The sequence below is a fragment of the Aspergillus niger genome (genome assembly GCF_000002855.4).
Source record: "Aspergillus niger supercontig An08".
Taxonomy (NCBI): Eukaryota; Fungi; Ascomycota; class Eurotiomycetes; order Eurotiales; family Aspergillaceae; genus Aspergillus; species Aspergillus niger.
Genome location: NT_166524.1, coordinates 678,248 through 700,677, shown reverse-complemented (window position 1 = coordinate 700,677; position 22,430 = coordinate 678,248). Strand labels below are relative to the sequence as shown.

The window sequence follows — 22,430 nt, the reverse complement described above, 5'->3', positions numbered from 1 at the left end:
GTCGGCGATAAATGATTGAGCAAGGGAATGACAGAGACAAGTGACGAGCGTGGTATATGTTGTGTTTACAAAGATTAGACTGGCATGCTGACATGGCCATCAAGGGAGACAAGAATGAGACCGTGTCCCCGCGAGGGGGATATCGCTGACATCTTCTTCATCCATGAAAAGCAATCCCATGCCCCTGATATAAATTATTGACAAGGTTTATCGCTGCAATGTAACCTTTGTGGCTCCGTATGACCAGTCTGAAGCACGATGATCGTGCAGGCAAGCGTCTTTAGCGTCTCTCCCTGGCATGGAGCGAAAGGTCATCTGTGCAACAGAGGCCTGAGTCCCGTGAGAAGCTGGAACCGTTGTTTTACTACATGGAGTGCTGCCAAACATGATCCTGAACCAGCGTAGGTATGTCTAGATAGATAGAATGAACTGACGAGACCCCATGGTGGAGCAAGCTGATCGACGAGACGAAGGAGTAGTACTTTTAGTAGAAGCAGATAAGATGCGGAGGCGGAGTTATTGATCGGGAAGGATTGTCAGCTTTACCGGCTGCTGAAGGACGCCATTTAAACCCAACTTACCCCTATATCATAGGGGGGACCTGGAAAGTGATTTCAGTTTTCTCACGCCATCAGGACGACTTCGTACTATCCTGAACTCTTGCAATGGACATGAGGAAGTCGCAAAGTCAATTGCAAGGCCCCTTGCGAGAGCAGCCGAGGTTCCAACGCAGTGCCGCCCCGCCCGACGCCAATCAACGGAGCCTCGACCGATTTTGACGATGCGGAACCATGGACTTCCTCCTGGAAGAACAGGGCGAGGATAATTTGAATATTTCCGCTGGAACTGGTTTTGAATGGCGCCGCAAAAGCAAAGCAACTTCGAGGCTCTGCTGATCTGATCGAGGGGCTCCTTTGCGCTTCACCCCCCAGTCCATTCAACTCTCCTTTTTCTTTTCTCCCTATAAAAGCCTCTCGTTCCATCTCCAAGTGTCAGAGAGCCCACAATCGTCACCATGCCGCCGGTCCCAACAATGCTAGGCTCCACTACCATGGCCAGAGCTGTTGCTCATGCTCTTCCTCTGTCGCGTTTGCCTCCGAACCAAATTTCTTCGCTGTGCCGAGGCATTTCCCTATCCCAGCCTCTTGCACACAGAGTTTATTCGACTGCTTCTGCAGGTATGTATTCACCCCTTCCTTGCACAATGCTTTATGCTTCAAATAGACTTCAGTCTTTATAAAAGCACTTACTCAAAATTAAGTGTCCCAACTAATCACAACATCTCACAGAGGCAGCATCCCTCTCCTCACAAGCACCCCCGACACGCTCCCGCTTTCGCCGCTTCGTCGGATTCACCACCCTAGCAGTCGTCGCCTTCACTGCTGGCTTGACCTACCAAACCTCCAAATCTGTGTCGCGCATGATGACGCTCAGTCTAGCTACCGACGAGGAGACTCTCTCCGCTTTCATTCCTCACGATGAGTTTTCCAAGGAGGTCAACGACTATATCCGCAACCACCCTCTGGCCGTGTCGCTGCGCAACAACCCTGCTTTCACGGAGTCCCGCCCACACATGAAGATACCGGAGAAGCTGCGCGCGCGCACTCTCACAGGTGGCACACTCGCTGGACCGGACAAGATCGTGGCTCCGCCCTTGGTGTTTTGCGAAGAGGGCGGAAAGAGCTTGGTCTCGCTTTTCTACCTCGGACCAAACCTCTGCGGTCACCCGGGAATTGTGCACGGTGGATTGCTGGCCACATTGCTGGACGAAGCCATGGGACGATGCTGCTTTCCTGCTCTGCCGAACAATGTGGGTGTGACTGCCAACTTGAACTTGGATTATCGCAAACCCGCCATGGCCGGCAACTATGCTGTTTTGCGGGCGGAGACAGTGAAGGTGGAGGGTCGGAAGGCCTGGGTGGAAGGTCGCATTGAGACTCTTCCTGAGGACGGAAAGGAACCGGTGGTGCTCGTGGAGGCCAAGGCCTTATTTATTGAGCCCAAGCAGGCCGCGGTAGGTTCAAATGATCGAAGCATGATGCAAAGACGAGGCTAATTGGATATGCAGGCCATGTCGACTCTCTACAACATGACCAAATGATTGGCACCCATCTCATTCGATCTAATTCTATATATACATTGGACATTATTTAGAGTCATCGTGATTCGAACTTTCAACAGGCGTATAGATGGTTGGAGAGCTACATTTGGATTGTACATATAGATAACTTTTGTTTTAGTATACTATACCTATTCTAGATTGTGAATTTTGATTTCCAAACCCAAAGTACGAGCAGAGAAGTGTTGCAGGCTTCTTGGTCACAGTAGCTGCCGTAGAGGCCTTAGCAAACGGGTGTTGGATTACAGCTCAGGTTATGACGAAGACACCGTAGAATTGCTACTATTACTGTTGCACAGGTGTCGACCTGACTAACGTATACATTGTTATCAAGCTGTCAGAGGACTGCAGGTCCATGTTTACTCCCAATAGAGTTTCACGATCTGGAGGTTGCATTTGACGTCACACTCACGCCAGCTTGTGAACATCGCCAGAACACCAACGCCAGCTCCTCTCTATCAACATCCAGCACCATAATTCTACTGGCACAAGAATACACGATGGCTCAGAGCATCACTATCGACCCCAGTAACCTTCAACCCCCGACGAGACATCCTACGTCCTCCATCGACCCTGCATCAGAGCTGCCTCCGGCCAAAGAAAGCAGGGTCCATCCCTCCAAACCAGGCGAGGAGAATGCATCGATATACTTTGTTGGCACTGCCACGACGATCATGCGCGTGATTCCTCTCTAGGTAACGAGATCAAGCCAAGAACTAACGAGCAATACAGACAATGGCATGGGATCCGCATTATGACTGATGTATGTACCACCATGCACCTTGCCCAAGGAGTCTAGACAGAAGCAATAATATCGTTAGCATGCTAACTGACAAGATCAGCCCAACTTCCTTCACGCAGGGGACCACGTCCACCTCGGTCCTGGAGTATCCTCGACTCGAAGAACGAATCCGGCTGTAGATCTAGAAGAGCTACCGCGGATCGACTTGGTGCTTCTTTCTCATTATCACGGGTAGGTATGACGTTTAACTCATTGGAGTGAAGAAAGACTGGCTAACGAGGGAAATTGTAGAGATCACTTCGATCGAAAAGTCGAAGCCTCCTTGCGCCGCGACCTTCCCATCGTTACGACACCTCATGCTAAATCCATCTTAACTTCTAAAGGGGATGATTCGTTCACGAGAGTATCCAGCGTGGACGTCTACGAGCAGCTTACAGTCGATATCAAACCCGACCAGAATGACGCACAGCGACAGCAACGGCCCAAGCTCCGGATAACCGGTATGCCAGGGAAACATATCCCGGTTGGAAAGCCGTTAGAGAAGCTGAATGAGCTGGTAGGGGCGGTATGTTCCTTCCTCCACATATAGTCCAGCCAGACACTGATGCGTACGCTGGAATAGATCCCTCCTACAAACGGATGGATGCTCGAGCTAGGTTACGGCGACGCAAACAGTTTCACCTCCGGGTACAGAATCTACATCTCAGGGGACACGCTCATGTTCGATGACCTCAAAGAGATTCCGCGTCGGTATGCAGGACAACCGATCGACCTGATGCTGGTTCATCTAGGTGGCACAACGGTACCCTCGCCGGCCATGTTGCCATTGGCGATGATGGTAACCATGGACGCGAAACAGGGAGTGGAACTGATAAAGTTGATTCGACCACAGGTGACCATCCCCATTCATTATGATGATTATGACGTGTTTGCAAGTTCGTTGGATGATTTTCGGGCGCAAGTGCAGGCTGCTGGGTTGGATGGGGAGGTTGTGTATCTGGACCGGGGAGAGGAGTATCAGTTTCGCGTCGTAGAATAAGAACAATGGGTGGATGGATGGCGAGAGGCAAAATAAGTCACATCTCAACCATGGCTGACCCCGGCATCGCGCGCCGCCAATCAGCATGTCTTCATTCCAGCGGACTCGTACATCCCGCCCTACCAGCGATGTTCCCATTTGCCATGATGAGATGTCTTGACCGAAATTGATCCTTAGTACTTTTATTTCCATTCAATAAGATCCATCAATTGTTCATCCACGTAGTTATCCCAGGTACGAATATGTTAAAAAAAAGTCCGTTACACCACATCTGCAGTGAATGGCAGGAAAAAGGTACCCTTATGATGTCAGACTGAACCAGTAGTTAGTTACCATCCATCATCTGCTCCATGACTTAGTACTTACCCTGCACGGCTTGTTCCATCTGATACTGAGTGAATAAACAGCCAACCATTGAATACAAAAGAAGGACGTCTTTTTCGCTCATAAGATCCCCCCCATTCTGACCCAGCCCATATAAGTACCTCACCGAACTTTTCTTACCTTCTGCAGATCTTTTCAATATCTTAGACGTCATAGTGACTCCAATCGTCTACTTTCCCTAAATTGGCTTCGATATCTCCATCCAATCCACTGGAACTAGCTTTGTATAAAAGAAACAAAGGGCGGAATACGTCGCTGATCTTCGTCCCTTCACAATCCTCTAAATCCAACCTAATCTTTCAAGATCAGCACTTCTCTACGAAGCAGGAAATCCACAAAAAGAAAGAAAGAAAGAAACCAAAATGTCCCACAGCCACAACAACTACCACCCAGTCGCCTCAGCAGACAAAGTCCCTACCATACACACAATCCAGCCCATGAAACGCTCGACTTCCTACTCTCCCACCCAAGAGAGTGACGAAGAGTACAAGCAACACGTCAAGAAAGACAGCGCGAGCAGCACAGTAGCCTGTGGCAACGACCATAAAGTGAAAGCCGCGCTGACGGAGCTTCTCAACGACGACGGAGTGAAATGCAATGCGCGCGGAAGCAGATCGGTGCAGAACTTGCTGATGGATACGGAGAAGGCGCTGAGGAAGCAGCGCAGGGAGTCGCTTTCGGGACGGGCTTCGATTTTGGTGGCGAAGTGAAGTGATTTCGGTGTTGATGTGAGATCTATTCTATTTGACTGGTGACGACATGATGAGTGAAATGGGGGTTTTGCTTTGATTGTCGAATGGTGGCTGCTTTGCGCTGCGTGCTCGTGTATGTGCATGGTCGAGTTCCTCGTGCTGGTCTGGGCTGGTCGGTACAAGAGGTGCGCGCTGTGTCGATGGGGGGGTCTTAGCTGCTTCTGATGATGTTGATGCTATGTGAGCCGGCTGTATATAGAAGCTGCTTGGTTCGATATGGTTCATGCAGGGTAGTAGGGCTGGAGGTTAGAGGCACAGCTGATGCGCCGTTGCAGGAGTTGGAGACGACATGTCTATTGGTGGCAGCATAATACACATTACAGCCTAGGAAATGCAGTCGCAAGGGGTTCCTGTGCCATAATTCAATGAACCATTCATGTGTTTATGCAAGAATTGAACTCATTAGTATCGTGTTCTACAACTGTACTGTGTAGAAAATAGTATAAGAGGCGGCGCGGCCTATACACCTAGCTTATAGTTAGTAGTATGTGGCCTCTTCGACGCATAACACATCAACAACAGTAGTAGTATGACCTCAAGCTGTCAAGTCAGATAAAGAAGACTGTAATAGACGAGGTAAAATAGTATTCCATCCCTCATAAACATATAACAGCCCCAAAATCAACAAGTACCAACCAAGCAACCCAATGAAGCCAACCACCGCCGCCGACCGCCTCCGAGTGACGACCGACCGACCGACCGACCGACCGCAATCGATCCTCCTCCGCACCAACAGCTCCAGCTCCAGTTCAACTCCAACCAACCTCCCCCTTCACCTCTCCACAGCCCATCTTCCCTTATTCCTCCGTCTGCACCGCCAGACTACATGCGTGGCAACCCCCTTACACCCAGCTAATTTTATATACCCCCAGCCACCATGTCCAAATCAACCAAGTACCTCCTCGTCTCCTTCCCCACGTCCATCACCCCCTCCCACCACCGCGACGACGCCCTCGACGCCATCTCCACCACCGTCTCGTCCGAAAATGGCTCCGTTGCGCCCTTTCCCATCCCGGAGTTCAAGATCGGTACGCTCGATGCCCTGGTGCAGCAGGCCGACGAGCTGGCTAAGCTTGAGGCCGGCTGCCAGGGGGTGGTAGCCAAGGTTGGCGATGCGCTGAAGAATATTTTGGATGGGGATGAGGCGCAGATTGATAAGATGAAGACGGTTAATGATAGTATGTTCGATGTGTCTATGGGTAACTATTCTTGGAGATATGTGGTTAACGGGCTCATCTAGAACCGGTGGATCAGTATCTCCGCACGTTTTCGTGGAATAAGGTCAAGTATAGGGCTGATAAGCCGCTGGGAGAGTTGATTGACTTGCTGCAGAAGGTGTGATTCATCGACTATTTTGTATAGGGGTGGTGGGTATGCTGACGGGTGGAACAGGAAGCAGCGAGTATCGATAACGACATCCGCTCGAAATATACCCAGTATAATCAGGTGAAGAATACGTTGGCGACGTTGCAGCGGAAGCAGACGTGAGTTCTTACTTTACTTTACGCTCCATGTCAGGAGGAGGATGGTGTCTGATCAGCTATAGGGGCAACCTGTCAACCAAATCCCTCTCCTCGGTCGTCGACCCTCGCACCCTCGTCCGCGACTCCGAATACATCGAGACGCACCTCGTTGCGGTGCCCGCCCAGCAAGTCAAGGAGTTCCTGAAGATCTACGAGACCGTGGCACCCATGGTGGTGCCGCGATCGGCGACGCTGGTTGCCTCGGACGACGATTTCACACTGTACGCCGTCACGACGTTCAAGAAGCACAGCCTGGAGTTTGTGCACAAGTGCCGTGAGAACAAGTGGATTCCGCGCGACTTCAAGTACATTGAGGGCGGCAAGGAGGAGGAGCGGAAGGAGTTCGAGCGGGTGGGCGGTGACGAGCGCAAGCTCTGGGGAGAGACGCTCCGGCTGGGACGGACGGCGTGGAGTGAGGCTGTGATGGTCTGGATCCATGTGTATGTGCTGCGGGTGTTTGTGGAGACGGTACTGCGGTATGGATTGCCGCTGGACTTTGTGTGCACGTTGATCCGGGTGAGTCACCTTTTTCCCCAACCTTTGCTTGTTTCTGAATACTGACTGCAGCAGACCCCCGGAACGAAGCAGGCAGACAAAGCGAAGCGCAACCTGGACGACAAGTACTCGTACCTGGCGGGCAATGCGTTCGGGCGCGACAAGAAGGGCCGAGTGAAGCGCGACGACCCGGGCGAGATGCACGGCGAGGGCGGGCCGGAGTATACGGCATACGTGTATTATGAATTCGAGTTCAACTGAGCCGACCTTGACTAGTTTGCATCATTCTTCTGCGTTGATCTATTATCTTCCTGTTTATATGTCTAGCGTACGTACATAGAAGTACTCCAATCACCCCCCGATCTATATTCTATCCAGCCTAGGAACATCCAAGCAATAGTAAGCAGTCAAACACGATTCATATATACAACAACAGATCTAATATCTATCTACTCTAAATACCCAACCCATGCTCAAAGAATCTACTCCTTCTTAGGAGGCAGATATCCCTGCTCATCCAAATACTTAATAATCTGCCCCACAGCCTCCTGCACCGGCACCTCATGGTTCTTGATGTGAACCTCGGGCTTCAACGGCGCCTCATACGGGGCACTAATACCCGTGAACTCCTTAATCACACCCTCCCTAGCCTTCTTGTACAATCCCTTGGGATCACGCTGCTCCGCCACCTCAACCGGCACATCAACATACACCTCGACGAACGGCAGACCAGTCTCCTCTCCGGGCGTGGGCACCTCGTGCAGCTGTCTAGCGGTGTCGCGGTCCTTGCGGTAGGGGGAGATGAAGGAAGTAATGGCGATGGCGGAGGAATCAGCGAACAGCTTGGCCACTTCGGCAATGCGGCGGATGTTCTCGTTGCGGTCGGCTTCGCTGAAGCCAAGGTCCTTGTTGAGTCCGAAGCGGATGTTGTCACCGTCCAGACGGTAGGCGTGCACGCCGCGGTCGCGGAGGAGTTGGTGCTCGAGTTCAACGGCCAATGTGGACTTGCCCGAGGCGGAGAGACCCGTCAGCCAGATTGTGAGACCGCGCTGGGAGCGCAGGTCGCTGCGCTCGGTGCGGGTGAGGGCGCTGGCGTGGTAGGTGATGTTGCTGGGGTCTTTTGTTAGTTTGGGGGTTGGTGGGGGGATTTAGGGGAGGGAACGTACGTGGCCATTTTGGAGGGAGGGTGTGTGATGTGGTTTAATTGGGAGGGAGGAGGATAATAGAATGGATTTGAAGAAGAGAATGGGAAGAGGAGGGGTTGAAGTAAGTAGAAAAAAGGATGGCAATTGGAAAAGGGTGAAACAGCGGGGCTGCGCCGATCGCGGGGTCGATTTCATTTGACGAGTTGGACTTACGTACGCCTACGTTCCTTGGATGGTTTCTGCCCCGGCGAGGAGTCATTGGCTCGGAGGGAAGGGCAACGTTACGTACCTCGCTCTAATGCCATGTGTCTAGAACGTTAATTCATTTTGGTTGGATTGATTGATTGATTGATTGATATTGATTATCTATCTATCTATCTAGGTCATGTCAGTCAGTCTACTGTGTCTCGGCCAATTCAATCACTCGCTTTGCTGCTGCCTCAAAACTGTCAAATGCCTCCAGTGGCAATCCACTTTCCGCGATCTATCCGGAACATTAGCTTTCGATGATGAGGTGTCGGGAAAAGTTTAAGGGATAAAACTGACCATCTGCTGCCCACGCTCCTCGTTCGTCCCGCGCAGTCGCACCACCACCGGCACCGTCATCTCCATCTCCTGAAATGCTAGGATGATCCCTTCCGCGATCATGTCGCACCGTGTCAACCCCCCAAAGATGTTCACGAAGATCGCTTTCACGCGTCGGTCCGACGTGATGATCCGAAATGAAGACTTGACTGTCTCCGCCGTGGCTTTGCCGCCCGTGTCCAGGAAGTTCGCGCAGTGTCCGCCATGGATCGTCAGCGCGTCCACCGTATTCATTGCCAGACCCGCGCCGTTCACTACGAGGTCAGTGGGATGGTAACCTCTTAGATGTGGGGTTTGGGGATGTACTTACCTAGTGTTCCGATGCTTCCTTTCCCTTCTAGTCTGTGCTCGGTCAGTGTAGGTTTCACAGGGATGACTGGGGTAACTCACTTGACGTAGACAATGCCGTCCTTCTCGGCCTCAACTTCCTCAGGCACTTCTTCGGCTGGGTTTCTCAATTGCTGTACGTCTTCCTGGCGCCCTGAGCTCCGAAAGGCAGCATCATCGAACGCAAAGCGGGCGTCGCGGACTTCGAAGGCGCTTGTGGCGTTGGCACGTACTTCCAGGAGGTACGCCTCCTTTTCCTTGAATACCCGCCATAATCCCTGCAACAGCTGCGCCAGGTTGTCGTGTGCCGTTGCGGGAAGCTGCAGGTAGGAGGCAACTGTTTCAACCAGGAGGGTTGTGCTGCCAAAGTCCGTGCCCTCGTATGCAAATGGGAACCGGCCCGTCTGTGCTGGTTCGAAACCAGCGGATGTCGAGGCAAGGATACACGGAGACAGTGCTGTCCTGTCAACGGTGAGGGACAAGAAGAAGTCCGACTCGGAGAGTGCAGCCTCCTTGACAGGAATTGACTCTTGTCTGAGCATATCGAGGGCCTGGAACGGCTTAATGTAAAGACTCCGGGCTTGCTGGGACTGAGAGATTCCATAACGGTTTGATCTGGTGTGCCTCATTGTATGTAAGCCTCGCCGCTGGTTCCCGCCATTGATAGACTACATCATGTAAGTAAGCTGTCGTGGTTCGCGAGTCTCAAACCTACAGTAGTGCCCACACGCCCCCTAGTTCCCAGAAGAGACTTCATCCCCTCTCCAAACTTCTCGGGATGGTTGACCATCACTACGCCGGCGCGTTCGAGCGCTTCATACTTGGCCTTGGCGCCAGGCTCCCCAATCGCTGTCCAAGCACCTGCATGGCCCATGATCCGCCCAGGAGGAGCATGCAAGCCTCCAACGAGGCCCATTATCGGCCTGTACTTGTCAGCACCGCTTCCCATCGGAACGAATTGGCTCTTCCACATACTTGGGATTAGCAGTTCTCTGATTGTAGTCCTTGATCCACTCCGCTGCATCTATCTCTGCCGTGCCACCAATCTCACCAACCAGGATAATCCCATCGGTGTCAGGGTCGTCTTCAAAGATCTTCAGTGCATCGACGAAATTAGTTCCCGCTAGAACATCACCTCCCATACTAATACAGAGACTTTGCCCCAGACCTGCCCGCGTTGTGGACGCGACAGTCTCATAGCTCAGTGTCCCTGACTTTGCAACAATGCCAATATTGCCGGGTGCGAAGCAGGGCAGAGGCTGGAATCCGATTCGGCATTTGCCAATTGCAGAGATGATCCCCGGGCAGTTGGCTCCGACCAATCTCGTCTTTGACTGGGTCTTCAGCATGGAGTGGATCTAATCACCATCAGTTCGTAGCTCTCATAGACGTCCCCTGAACCAAATCGCTTACTCGAAGAATATCATGGATGGGAACATGTTCCGCCACTGCTACAACAAGCGGAATTTCTGCTTCTATCGCCTCTTCAATCGCCTTTGCAGTCTGGTTACCAGGCACGTAGATCGCTGATGCGTCCGGTTTCGCTCTCTCTTGTGCCTGTCTTTATAAGTATGATACTCTGGATCAGTAGACAATTAGCCATACCGCTTTTACAGATGGGAATACCGGAAGGCCGAGATGCTCTCCCTCGACGCCCGGCTTAACGCCTCCAACAATTTTCGTGCCCCATTCTAACGACTCCTTGACGTTGGCAGTGGCCTGGGATGTTAATCACAGCTAGTTGCAAACACATTTGAAGCCAACTTACTTGTCTGCCTAAAGCCACTGTCAGCATAAAATGGTCGATCGCAGTAGATCTACTCACCTGTAAATCCTTGGAACAAGACCCGCGTGTGAGCTCCTATCTTTAAATTCGGTAGCGTGTCCGCATAACTCCAGGTTTTGGACGAGGTCGAGAACCCCTGTGATTGTCTCACTGATGTACGGACGAGAGGCCTTCGCGCTGACGCAGATAATGAAGCTAGGCGGGACATTGTGGGTTTCGTACTGTGGTTGTTTGACGGAGGTCAATAGCCGCCTATTTCAGTAGGATGTATTGTAAGACCACCAATTGCATGAATGATAGTTTTTAATGACGGAGGGACAACAGATAAAGGAATACTGCTCGCAGTCACTTCGTAAGTAGTGCAATATCAGCATCCAGTTTCTTGAGTGGTCTACAGGCCTGGAAGAGAGTCGAAGAGGCGGAAGACTAAACCTCGGGAAATGATGTCTTATAAGACGGATACTCCGCCGGTCTCGGACAACTTGCCGACTGTTTCCGAGGTACTAAAGAAGAGGAGGTGGGCACTCGGGGCAGTCATTGCGGGGCTGTGATTGGTCATCTCGGAAATGTGTTGCCGGGTGCTTAGGGACTCGGAAAGGCAAATGCCACATGCTCCGCCGACGGTGTTAGGAGTCACCAGTTTGGTATATGTTAGTTATTCCATAATACCATGTAACGATCGAACAAAATGCAAACATCTCCTGGAATATCAATGGATGTATAGCTTGCGGATTGGTTCATTTGCATTGTTTTATTTGTTCACGTGTAGCTGCTGGACATCTGTAAGTAGTGGCGTGCAGCATTGCTCGGTGCAGTACTGCTATAGAATGACATTGCACCAGCTTCTAGCACTTTGTGCGGTGCATAGACATTTCAATTAATCTTTGACACTTTCTACTCAGTGGTATCATGTCTCAGTCTGCATTCATGGTCATGGTGCACTAGTAGTAATGCTTCATGTCAGCAAAAATGTGTTCTGGTTCAATTGATCAGCACAAATTGGAATTAACTAGTACTTCACATGAATGGGAAATCCCTGTCCCCCTTCACCAAAAGGGAAATCTTATCGAATTGCATAGTCCAGGTGAGATATTGGTAGATGATGTCAAGTGGTCTATTTTTATGAATTCTAGGCTCTGGAAGCAAGGATGGGAGATCACCCCACACTCCCAACTGCTTAGTCACTATCTACAAAGTAAAAACACAATGCTGGGGTCCTAAACTACGAACAATAGTAGATGAAAGCGCATACTTTGGACTACAAAGTAGGTGTCCTAGATATGGAGAGATGAACATCCTGAGATCAGATCACACGACTCTATTAGAGAGTCATCCTTGCTAGTAGCGTTACAGCCTTGGACAGGAGTATGTAGATCAATGACCCAACTCCCCCATCACACTGTACACACAGCAAGAAACCGGCCAGTCAGACAACCATTCTGTCCATGATAGTCGCTTTCCCAACGCAGATCAGCCACCACACAATGGTGGAAACGTGAACCGTTCCTCAACCTGCAATTCGCGCCAGAAAGACGAAAGCGCTGGACCAACTCGAATTCTGGTCAGCCCAATGCAGAGCCAATCACGGGGCCCGCCTTCCCCGAAAGGCGGGGTCGCACCGCCGGGACTGACGCCATTCATGATTTCACCTTTTCGCTTTGCTTGAAAGCGGTCGGACCACCTGCATTGTCTGTCTGCGAACCACTCCAGATCTTCAACAATAGAATTCCATCAATTAGTTCGATATGGCGACCACTCATGCCAGTTCCATTCCCAAGGGTTCGTTCCTTCATCCTCCTTTATTAACCTTCCCTCTTCCCTTCCCAATTGTACTGCCGCCGCAATAACTGAACCCCTCCTCAAACAATCCATTCCTTCCCTACTATACTTTTCTCCTCCCCAGATCCCCATTGTTACTACTTCCTCACCCCACAGTACCCATGGTACTCCCATAACATAAATAGCTACAACTTCCTTTCATCACAAAAAACACCAAAACTAACACCACTCCCAATGTCCGTTCCAGCCACACCACCAGCAACAACACCGCCAACAGCATCAGCATCAGCAACCTCCGAACTGCAATCCTCTCTCCGCGAGCTCTCCCTCACCAATAAAAGCCCTATTAAGGACATCCCCCGACCAACTCCCCCCACCTCTGTCCCCAAACAACACCACCACACAGTGAAGAAGAAAAAAGAGCCTGCCCCCGTCGCCGACTCCTGGGAAGATGAAGTAGACTCTGCTTCCGCCTCTGACCCCGAAGGAGGAGCAGCCGAGATTTCATCTACTTCCCCCGCTACCTCCTCCCGCTTCGCCAGCCCCGCATTGTCGCCTTCCATCCGTTACACTGAAGGTCCTCTAGACCCCCCGCCCACGCCTATCTCGCCGCAGACGTCTGCGTCACAGCCGCCGTGGCCTACGTATGGTGGACGATCAGAGGCAAGGTCGCCGGCGAGGAGGCCGGAGAAGCAGACGGCTGTGGCGGGGAGGATGATCGCCGGGGCGTTGGGAATTCGGGCGCCCAAGCGCACGGAGGAGCAGCGGGCGTATGACCGCGCGGTGAAGGAGCAGGAGATTAAGCGGCGGAATAAGGAGAGGGAGGAGGCGGCAAAGGCGAAGGAAGAGGAGGAGAAAGCTAAGGCAGCGGTGTGGGACATGTAATTGACACTGTTATATCAACGGAGTTTCTACACCATACTGTTGGGTGTGGGGTTGGTGGGGGTACATATTCTTTGCTACTACTTTCAGCTCTTGAAAGTGATGTGCTGTGCTGGGTGCTGCATTTCTTATCTTCTTTTCTCTCCTTGATTGTCTGCTTTGGGGGTGGGTCGGTTGTCTGGCTTCCTGTGTCAATTTCCTATCCTACATACACAGACTCGCTGGGTCCAAAATATACGGGACCATAATATAGTCTTTGCGGTGAATTTCTCAGCATACAAATCCAGATGAAAGGACACGAAACAGGAAAGCCTAATCTAGTTTTGCAAAAGTTGCAACCCAGCATAGCTTGAACATACTGATCTGATCGAGGATCTATTCCAACTGTAGAGCACATCAGAGGTAAGACACTCGTCCTTTTCCGTTTTCAGCTTCCATATAGTTTGCAAAGCAGCGAAGTTAAAAGTAAAATAGCTGTTTAATCCTCTGATTTATCACTCTGAAAATCCCGATTCCTACCCAGATACACATCTCATGATCTGACGCTCTCCAAATCCGGGCCCGGCTCCGACCCATCAACCAAGTAGAACACCGTGTTGCGCCTTGTGTCTGTTTCATAGAACGGAAGAAACAGATCGAAGGGTGGTCGGGAAAAAAAAGTAAGGTAGTAAGTGAAGTGAGAAAGACAACGGGGCTGGTAATGTATTTTGAAGGACATAATAATCATAATTCATCGAAGAATATTATGCTATCTAGCCACCGATTTGTTCCTGGTGCACTTCGAGAGTGTCCCCATCGGCCATCTCGAGCTGCGAGTTTTGGATATGTTAGCCGTGTTCTTTGTGGTTCCCTGGCTTCTGCCAGAGGAGCAGGGGTTCGTGCGGGGAAGGGTGCCGCGGTGCGTGCACGTAATATATCACGGAAGGGTCGTTGTGCAGAACATACAGTATCGGGCGTATCTTCAGGGCGCACGCGGGTGCCATCAAACAGGAACCGAACCGTCGAAGGCTGCTTTCCTTGCCTTTCGCAGAACGCGTCCATCAACTTCTTCAACTGGGTTGTGCGCTTGATCTTGAAGAACACTTCGTTGTTGTTATCGGTAACCTTGATGTTGAGGTGCTCGACAGCCGCGGGAGCCTCTCCGGAGTCGGCCATTGTTGTAGAAGGAATGGAAACGATGAGACTGAAAACTGGAGCGGGGGCGAGTTGTCAGCTTTCATGGACTTCCCGTCGCAAGTCGTTCGTCACTGCTGCGGTGTTTGAGTGGCTCACCTGTTTGCCGCTTGGGAAGATCGGAACTACGCGCTAGAACACCGGCAGAGAGACGGACGAGAAGGAGAAGCTGGTGGACGTGAGAAACGACTGGGAGAAGAAAAGGATGGGTGTTGAACTGAGCTGGAGGCGATGAAGGCAACCCCCACCAGTTATAAATATCGGAGAATCTATTTTGCGGCGCAGGTCCAACTTCCCGCTGCTTCGCTGCAGTGAATGAGATCAAAGGTGTTACTACTCTTACTGAGACTTGAGCTTCCCTCTTTATAATCTTCAATATTAGATCATATTTGTTTCATTTTTCTGGCTGAGTGTGTTCTTCCACTTCTAGCCTCTGCGCCGTCTATTTCTGAACATACTTTCTGTCTTGTTGCCGGTTTTCTGGCTGAGTATAGTATATTGCGTCATGGTATGAGTGTAACCACTGACTCCCGTTTGAGTTGAGAGTAACAGATAGCAGGGCGGACTTAAGGAAGACATAGCATTTGACCCGCCTTGCCATCCACGAGCTGTAGGTCACAGACAGAACATTCTTTTGGTGCATGACTGACAATTGCCAGTGTGCCATACAAGGTGATTACCACCATACAACATCCAGGTGCAGAAATGTCACTGATTCTTGCAGCATGTCTCACGAAGAACTCGTACCAGGAGGAGAAATGCCAGTCCCAGATCAATGCCCTCTATGAGTGCTGTAATGCCTTCTACAAGGCGCGAGGAGAGGACGCAAAGACTCCAAGCTGTCCCAAGCCCAACTTGCTGCGTCTGAAGATGAAGCAACGGGGCATGGAGCCTTAGCTTGCATTGGTAAGGGTTTTCGTGTCTTAACAAAGATCTACGGATCGTTGTACATACTACCATTCATACTTTCGTCGTCCATAGAGTAGAGACCAATTCATCAAGGTCCTTAGAACGTGTCCGGTCGTTGCCGAAAGACAGTGGCAGTGATAGTCTTAGTAGTCAGTCCATCTCAGATAAATCTGAAGCTGGAATGTGACAATTCCCTTGCAGTCTGAGCTCCCATGCTGAGTAAAGAGCTAGGCTAGTTGTGAAAATTGCCAAATTTCTCTAAGACAATCTTGAGCACGCAAAGAGGCCGATTGACCTGAACGAAGATTGAAGCGCTCGTTCCGAGACTCTAATGATTGCCTATAGACATTTGATGAAGAAAGAAAAAAGAAGAAGAGGGAAAAGCCGAAGTGCGCGAGTTTTTATGGTTGTGTGTTGGCGCTAGTCCCCATGTGGGCTAGTGGCCCGTCGGCCCAAAACACGGCCAAAAAGAGTAAGACGAAGAAGATTGGAAGTTGCAGTTCTTCCCCGAATCCTCCTGGGAAGCTTAAGGTCCCTTCGCAAACACCCTCCATCTCTATCATCGCCCTTCCCCCGACACACCCCCTTCTCTCCCGATCAACCTCTCCGGCCTTTCCTCGCGCTCATGGCACCCTTAACCAGGGCCACGGGTTCGGGCGCCCCTGCCGGCTTCACGTCCATAAATGTGAGTTGCTTTGTTTTGGCCTTCTTGTAAGGCGGTGCGCTGACCGACCGATGTTTCATTGTCCAGCCTTCCCAACAACCAACGAACGAGTCGGATGTTATCGAGATTGAGGATGATGACGATGAGCCCATGGACGAAGAGGGAGACGACATGGAGCCCAATGAGGATGAAGACATGGAAGATGATTACGTTGACGAAGACGAGGAATCAGAGGAAGAGCCCACTGACGCGCTGAACGGAAGCGAATCGCCACTGGATCTGGGGTTCGCTCCAAATGGGCACAGTATGCTCCTTACGACTTCTGGCAGTGCTACGAAGGCTGACTTTGCTAGATGGCACAGATGTTGCGACACCGGACTTGTTTACGTCGGCAGGCGCGCAGGAGGCCTTGCATCCCCTTCGCCGTACCGCTGATCGAGTCACGCGCCAGATTGAGGCCTTCGCCGAAAAGTTGGATCGTTTCAAACAGAAAGGAAACCGCTCGGATGACTTTTCGGATTACCAAGCTGCCTATAACCTGGTGAAGAGCTACCAGACTCTCGCGCAAGATGCAATTAGCGACATCACGAAACAAAACACCTTGAAACGGGCCAAGCTTGGATTGGGTGCTGCTCGAAGCAACGGATCCGCATCGTTCGATCCCAAGACTGCAGAAGAGCTCCGGCGTCTACAATTGGAAGCCGACACTTGGCGACTCCTCCTCAACCTTATAAGCATGGACGATCCGCCCCGCAGAGCCAACTCCAAGAAATCGCAAGAATCTGTCTTCCAGGATCTACACCGGTACTCCCCCGATCGTGAGGTCTGGGACCATTTCTTGGCTGCGGACCATTATGCGACGGAATGCGTCATCATCCTGAAGTGGCTCGAACGCTCAGCAAAATACAGTACGCAAGATGTGGACTATCTAATCTCCGAATTAGAGTCACAGGCCGAGAGAGGCCAGGGATCATGGTCCCATGGCTGGCTTTATACGAAGGAGACGATCAAGGGACAGAAGCGACTGCGAGCCTGGCCTCAACCCCTCGAACCTAACGACCCGGGCATCACCGCTACGCTCCTGAGCTCGGATAAGTCGGAGCCACTAGTCACCCAATTAGATCCGGACGCCGTCACACGCCAGAGGCAGAGCCTACAGAAACAGGATCAGTTCTACGAGCGCGCTACATGGATGACTTGCTGGAAGATGCTAAGACATGGAGAGAGTTGGTTCAAGATCCGCGATTGGTGTGCAGAGCGGCTGGAAACATGGCGAGCCGTCAGCATCTGTGGTACTAGCGTGGATGTTGAATCACACACTGGAAGGACGCCTGTTGATGATGGACACACACGCTTTATGAACTGGCGCTCCCAAGAATCCTGGAGGGCTGCCTGCAGTGCTTTGGCACGGAGCTCACACGCCGAGGATTTCGAGCGGGCGGTCTATGCGTTGCTCTGCGGCGAAACAGAGGCGGCCTTTAAGGTCTGCCATACCTGGGACGACTATCTCTTTGTGCACTTCAACAGCGTCCTCCTGTCTCGCTACCAGGGATTCTGCAAGCAATTTCAGCGGAAGCTAAGTCATTCGCCTACCACCCCTGTTGCCTTCGTGCCCGAGCCGGCAGGTTATGCCGAATTCAACAAGTTCGTGCAGTACACTAGAGGGAACGAACGCGTTGGAAGCGAGGCACGGAACCCGTACCGCACCATCCAGGCGACGATTTTGGGCAAGGGATACGACACATTCTTCTACTCGTTAGCCCAGGCAGTGTCCCAGGTTGCAAACAACAAACCGGATGCGTCATCCTTCGTTCCTGACGTGTCACCTACCTCCGTCGATGACAGCCTTGTTATCGCTGCAGAGGACGGCGATGCGCTCAGAATCGCCACTCATCTTTACATTGTCGCTCATTCCATTGGATATGTTCGCGCCGACACTCAGTTCTACAACACTGCCTGCGTAAACGTGATCGGATATATCGCTAACCTGGAGTCTCTCGGTATTGTGGATATCATTCCGCTTTATGCGTCCCTTCTCCCCGAGGATTTGGCGAGGTCTGTTCTGGCTCAGGTATTGATCGAGATTGTTGATCCACGGGAGAGGAAGCTCCTAGTTAGGCTAATGGAGAAGCACGGTATCGACGTTGAGGCTGTTCTGCAGACTCAGTGGGAGTGGCTGAGCGTGAATGTCTCTGCCATTGACCACTCCAGGACGGTCAAGCGGCACCCGAAGGTTGTAAACCGCAAGGATGGCCACTTTGAACTGGTCCCGGTCAAGACGGATTTCATCGGGAATGAGATATCCGAGAGTGATGAGAATGTCATCCGCAGTCTCGAATGGCTTCGCTACGTGGATGGACAGTGGGGGCGGATCTGTCAGCTCGGAGCTCTGTTGTACCGCAAGTTCTATCGTATGGAAATACCCTTGTTCCGTGTAGGAGATGCAGGGCTAACAATATCACAGTTTCGGGGAGACTCTCTGCAGCTCGGGAGCTGTGTCGACGGATGAAGCTATCCGACATCTCGCGGGAAATGTTCGGCTTTGATATTTCGGAGTTCAGTCTCGATGTGGAGGCGATGCAGGAGGTCAACACCCCAGAACCTTCCAGTCCGACGAAGTCGAGGTTGCTCAGCTCCCCCCACAAGCGTTCCCGGTCGCGAACCAACGGAGTCGCGTCGAATAGCCAGGCGAGCATCCTACTCCAGCAATCGCAGACCATGCGTGACCTGGAGGTTCTTATCTTGGCGTTTGACGCTCTAGAGAGATATGCAATTATCTACGAAAAACTAGAAAAGTATGTCATGACCATCTATGACTGGGTTTGCGTTGTACTTACCACTGGCGTAGTAACAAACGGCGGCGTGATTCGGGTATGCTCAAGGACTTGAGAGAAGGGCTGCAGGAAGCCCTGGATGATACTAGCGTCCAAATTGATGTCATGTTGGATGAGTGGCTGGTCAACTACGAGAACGGTAAGGAACCTTGTGTGCTTGAGGTCAAGTGTACTGATACTGACATGTTCCCTATAGAAGCCGAGAAGGCGGAATTGGAGGAGATCCGTAACACCTACATTCCCGAAGTCTTTCTCGATTACCACAATACGATGTATTTCTCGGCTCATGTGCTCAGCAGTGAGCTCTTGGTGCAGTGCATGAACTTGGCCACCCAGGTGGCCGAAGTGGAGCATCTTACCAGCAGCTTCGTTGCGGCCCGTCGCGTTGGAGAGCTGATGAACGCGTTGGCAGTATCCAGCAAATCCATGGTGAACACGCATGCGAAGCCCGGCGTCAGGCTTCTGGGAGGCGAGTCCTTGGGGATCTGGGCCCCGCAAGTGTCGGATGAGGAAAATGGCACGACCCAGGAGCAATGAAAGTGTGTATCTGAACTAACGATGGTGGACCGGCGTGTATATTACCCTCATGTTTCTCATTTTCTATGACTTCACCCAATCCTTTCTGGCCAGAAGGATTATGGGCATCTTGCATGTAACAGGGTCGGAGGGATGATCATTTCCGGCGCATTTCCAGGATTTACATCGACCTGAAAATAAAGATCTAAGCTGTATTGCAATAATCAGATGGGTTCCATGTCAAATTTAGCGAATTGCGCCTTTTCAATCTTAAGGACCGCCAGAAACGAATAAAGCGAGTACTACACCAAGTAGAGGCTGACCTGCAGTTCGATTGCGATCTGATAGAAAGGACGCAACACGTCCGTAGTCAAATAGGAGAAAAAAATGCTGTTTTTCAGTCATTGTGCTAAGTATGATGATACGCATCAAGCAATTGGATGAATGATCATATGGTAACTAGCTATTCTTCTTGCTTATGATGAATCACGTGGACTGGTACATGCATTTATTCTTAATGTCATGCTTAGAGGGCTTGCTTTAGTAGAACTGCTGGTCCGCCTAGATGCTATTGAGGTTAGCAAAAGTGAATCAAATAGCTAGATCTCCTCTCTCTCGCCAGTTACAAGACTACTAATAGTATTATCGGCAATCCGATCTTGATTGTAATTTCATATTGTTGATTGATAATCCCATCTTAGTAGTATAGATATAGTATATATATACGTATATATATATACTACCATCCTACCAGTACTAGTAGCAACACATCCACTAACTCATTCCCTGTCCACCCAACTCACAAGATAGTAAACTCCTCCTTCCTTCTCCGAACAGACACCTTCGCCACCGGATCCGCCTGCCATATGAACCCGTACTTCCTCACCGTCGGGCTCCACCCATCAGCTATTTTAAAGTCATACTCCAGAAGAATATGACACAGAATGATTTTAAGCAATGCGATCGCAAAGAATCGCCCAGGACAAGCATGCTTTCCCAACCCGAAAGCCAAATGCTGAGGCGTAGTCGAAACTGCCTGCGCCATAGTCTCGTAGCCGGGCGTCTCGCGCAGTTTTAGAAACCGGTATGCGTCGAATGTCTCCGGGTCTGGGTAGATGGTAGGGTCGCGCATGGCCTCAGTGGTGAGGACTGAGATCGATCCTTTGGGAAGGACGGTTCCGTCGGAGAGGGTCACGTCTTCTTGTGCGAAGCGTCTCATTGCGACTATTTGTGGTTGCATTAGAAAGGGATTTTTCAGCTTCATTGGAAGGGATAGGAGTGGGGGCTTACCCATATTGTGCGGTTTTAGCCGTTGGCTTTCCTTTAAGATGCTATCCATGAGCTTCAGATTGTTGAAAGTGGACTTGGACCATCCATCCCCTTGCAGAACTGTGATTACTTCGTTTCGTAGCGCCACGATGATTTCGTCCCTTTCCGCGAGGTAGAAGAGTGTCTGTGTAAGCAGGTCCGATGTAGTATGTATAGTTGCGAGTGTGAGTGATATCTGAGCAAGGGTCGGGTCGTAAGGACGGCCTTTTGCGCATTCCTCCATCCACTGCATGGCGTCAACGTAGCGTTCGGGCTCCTTTCCTTGACGGATGGCGTCTTGCTTGGCGGTCCGTCTTTCTTCGACGACCGGGGTGATGATGTCTTTTGCTTCTTGGAGCTCCTTGCGCATCTTGCGGCAGAATGGTAGCAAGTTGGCCACAAAGGGTCGGGTGCATCGTGGGAACATCCGGAGAAATAGAGCTGACATGAATGTGTGGACGGCGTAACCAGCCGTGACGCGGTGCCAGTCCGGGTTGCGATATAGCTTCTCCCCGAGGAACACTCTCGATGTCAGTCTGGAAATTAGATCGAGCATGTTGGGCTTCAGTTCTAAGTCATGCCAGTCTGATGTCGTCATGACATTGAATGATTATTTACAATTATTCCGGAGCCAGGTCGACAGGAGTGGATTTGATGAGCTTACCGGGATCGTCTGTGAACAACTCCCCCAACGCACGACCGGTCTGAAATCTCTTCAGACAATGGCCGAGTTAAGCTATCTACCAGACGAAAGAGTTAGTTATGTATGTCTCAGCCAATTGCGGACGAATCTGATCTACTCACCCAAATGTGGTGTCAATTTCATGCGCACCATATCTATGATGATAGCCGGGTCCCGGTTGAAAGGATCAAAGCCTCGAATATGGGCGTGGTATTCTTCTGCCACAGCATCCAGCAAGCTTAATGCATGATGGCTCCGGAAGTCATCTGCATATTTTGAAGCGAGCACGATCTTCGGCCCGAATTCCGAATAGAGGTAAAAGGCGCTGCCCTGGTAGATGATGAACAATCAATGCTTATGGGTTCAAGGCAGAGCTTACAGAGGCATACCTGACTGAGTCCAGCCCTGACCAAGCCATGTGCATCCTTGAAGAACCGCTTTAAAGATCCCAGGCTTCCGATCTCAAATCGCCGTCTTTGGTTGATTACAGGAAGGGAAGTCTTGAGGGACGGAGCGCTTAGAAGCCAGAAGAAAACTGCTGCTAAAATGGGCGCCCAGATCCATCGGGGTGGCACCAACTTGGCTAAGTATGATATGATGTTGGCAGCGAACATGATGTGTGCCAGAGTATCAGAAAAAATATTGTAGATTCAAAGAGAAAGACGTTTGAAACCATCCAGTCAATGTTGATAGTGCAAGTCAATCTTGGTGATTTGAAAAAGCGAGAATCCTTAGATCATCATAGCGGGTGCCATATCACACAAGGCCCAAATGGACGAGGGAAGG

General features: G+C 51.0%; 14 protein-coding genes across 14 annotated transcripts; 6 read left to right on the top strand and 8 right to left on the bottom strand.

Moving 5' to 3' along the window:
• Positions 1-207: 207 nt before the first annotated feature.
• On the bottom strand, positions 208-444 carry An08g03050 (hypothetical protein; the record flags this gene model as incomplete). Its single annotated transcript, XM_059748927.1, has 2 exons — positions 208-347; positions 435-444. 2 exons carry the CDS (start codon positions 442-444, stop codon positions 208-210), a joined length of 150 nt encoding a protein of 49 aa, XP_059603946.1.
• Positions 445-1,015: 571 nt separating this feature from the next.
• Positions 1,016-2,328, top strand: An08g03040 (uncharacterized protein; the record flags this gene model as incomplete). The annotated part of the gene is made up of 3 exons (XM_059748925.1): positions 1,016-1,178; positions 1,290-2,014; positions 2,260-2,328. The coding sequence occupies 3 exons, from the start codon at positions 1,016-1,018 to the stop codon at positions 2,326-2,328; spliced, it is 957 nt and encodes a 318-aa protein (XP_059603945.1).
• Positions 2,329-2,873: 545 nt separating this feature from the next.
• An08g03030 (uncharacterized protein) lies at positions 2,874-3,900 on the top strand (the record flags this gene model as incomplete). The annotated part of the gene is made up of 4 exons (XM_059748924.1): positions 2,874-2,882; positions 2,962-3,092; positions 3,153-3,426; positions 3,484-3,900. The coding sequence occupies 4 exons, from the start codon at positions 2,874-2,876 to the stop codon at positions 3,898-3,900; spliced, it is 831 nt and encodes a 276-aa protein (XP_059603944.1).
• Positions 3,901-4,200: 300 nt separating this feature from the next.
• On the bottom strand, positions 4,201-4,438 carry An08g03020 (uncharacterized protein; the record flags this gene model as incomplete). The annotated part of the gene is made up of 3 exons (XM_059748923.1): positions 4,201-4,213; positions 4,267-4,363; positions 4,405-4,438. 3 exons carry the CDS (start codon positions 4,436-4,438, stop codon positions 4,201-4,203), a joined length of 144 nt encoding a protein of 47 aa, XP_059603943.1.
• Positions 4,439-4,646: 208 nt separating this feature from the next.
• On the top strand, positions 4,647-5,347 carry An08g03010 (uncharacterized protein; the record flags this gene model as incomplete). Its single annotated transcript, XM_059748922.1, has 4 exons — positions 4,647-4,871; positions 4,898-4,995; positions 5,127-5,216; positions 5,266-5,347. 4 exons carry the CDS (start codon positions 4,647-4,649, stop codon positions 5,345-5,347), a joined length of 495 nt encoding a protein of 164 aa, XP_059603942.1.
• Positions 5,348-5,913: 566 nt separating this feature from the next.
• Positions 5,914-7,315, top strand: An08g03000 (uncharacterized protein; the record flags this gene model as incomplete). Its single annotated transcript, XM_001392380.3, has 5 exons — positions 5,914-6,214; positions 6,277-6,371; positions 6,429-6,520; positions 6,583-7,075; positions 7,130-7,315. 5 exons carry the CDS (start codon positions 5,914-5,916, stop codon positions 7,313-7,315), a joined length of 1,167 nt encoding a protein of 388 aa, XP_001392417.1.
• Positions 7,316-7,536: 221 nt separating this feature from the next.
• Positions 7,537-8,228, bottom strand: An08g02990 (uncharacterized protein; the record flags this gene model as incomplete). The annotated part of the gene is made up of 2 exons (XM_001392379.3): positions 7,537-8,164; positions 8,221-8,228. The coding sequence occupies 2 exons, from the start codon at positions 8,226-8,228 to the stop codon at positions 7,537-7,539; spliced, it is 636 nt and encodes a 211-aa protein (XP_001392416.1).
• Positions 8,229-8,596: 368 nt separating this feature from the next.
• On the bottom strand, positions 8,597-9,740 carry An08g02980 (uncharacterized protein; the record flags this gene model as incomplete). The annotated part of the gene is made up of 4 exons (XM_059748921.1): positions 8,597-8,683; positions 8,746-9,038; positions 9,095-9,126; positions 9,175-9,740. The coding sequence occupies 4 exons, from the start codon at positions 9,738-9,740 to the stop codon at positions 8,597-8,599; spliced, it is 978 nt and encodes a 325-aa protein (XP_059603941.1).
• Positions 9,741-9,784: 44 nt separating this feature from the next.
• Positions 9,785-11,105, bottom strand: An08g02970 (uncharacterized protein; the record flags this gene model as incomplete). Its single annotated transcript, XM_001392377.3, has 6 exons — positions 9,785-10,034; positions 10,087-10,469; positions 10,525-10,668; positions 10,717-10,830; positions 10,880-10,887; positions 10,937-11,105. The coding sequence occupies 6 exons, from the start codon at positions 11,103-11,105 to the stop codon at positions 9,785-9,787; spliced, it is 1,068 nt and encodes a 355-aa protein (XP_001392414.3).
• A 761-nt stretch (positions 11,106-11,866) lies between these two features.
• Positions 11,867-13,561, top strand: An08g02960 (uncharacterized protein; the record flags this gene model as incomplete). The annotated part of the gene is made up of 4 exons (XM_059748920.1): positions 11,867-11,981; positions 12,031-12,162; positions 12,426-12,676; positions 12,833-13,561. The coding sequence occupies 4 exons, from the start codon at positions 11,867-11,869 to the stop codon at positions 13,559-13,561; spliced, it is 1,227 nt and encodes a 408-aa protein (XP_059603940.1).
• A 749-nt stretch (positions 13,562-14,310) lies between these two features.
• On the bottom strand, positions 14,311-14,713 carry An08g02950 (uncharacterized protein; the record flags this gene model as incomplete). The annotated part of the gene is made up of 2 exons (XM_001392375.3): positions 14,311-14,367; positions 14,504-14,713. 2 exons carry the CDS (start codon positions 14,711-14,713, stop codon positions 14,311-14,313), a joined length of 267 nt encoding a protein of 88 aa, XP_001392412.1.
• Positions 14,714-14,774: 61 nt separating this feature from the next.
• On the bottom strand, positions 14,775-15,691 carry An08g02940 (uncharacterized protein; the record flags this gene model as incomplete). The annotated part of the gene is made up of 3 exons (XM_059748918.1): positions 14,775-15,090; positions 15,190-15,362; positions 15,479-15,691. The coding sequence occupies 3 exons, from the start codon at positions 15,689-15,691 to the stop codon at positions 14,775-14,777; spliced, it is 702 nt and encodes a 233-aa protein (XP_059603939.1).
• Positions 15,692-16,069: 378 nt separating this feature from the next.
• On the top strand, positions 16,070-19,675 carry An08g02930 (uncharacterized protein; the record flags this gene model as incomplete). Its single annotated transcript, XM_059748917.1, has 5 exons — positions 16,070-16,351; positions 16,392-16,608; positions 16,667-18,715; positions 18,769-19,099; positions 19,153-19,675. The coding sequence occupies 5 exons, from the start codon at positions 16,070-16,072 to the stop codon at positions 19,673-19,675; spliced, it is 3,402 nt and encodes a 1,133-aa protein (XP_059603938.1).
• A 650-nt stretch (positions 19,676-20,325) lies between these two features.
• Positions 20,326-22,258, bottom strand: An08g02920 (uncharacterized protein; the record flags this gene model as incomplete). The annotated part of the gene is made up of 5 exons (XM_059748916.1): positions 20,326-20,350; positions 20,458-21,547; positions 21,627-21,666; positions 21,795-21,974; positions 22,034-22,258. The coding sequence occupies 5 exons, from the start codon at positions 22,256-22,258 to the stop codon at positions 20,326-20,328; spliced, it is 1,560 nt and encodes a 519-aa protein (XP_059603937.1).
• Positions 22,259-22,430: the final 172 nt, after the last annotated feature.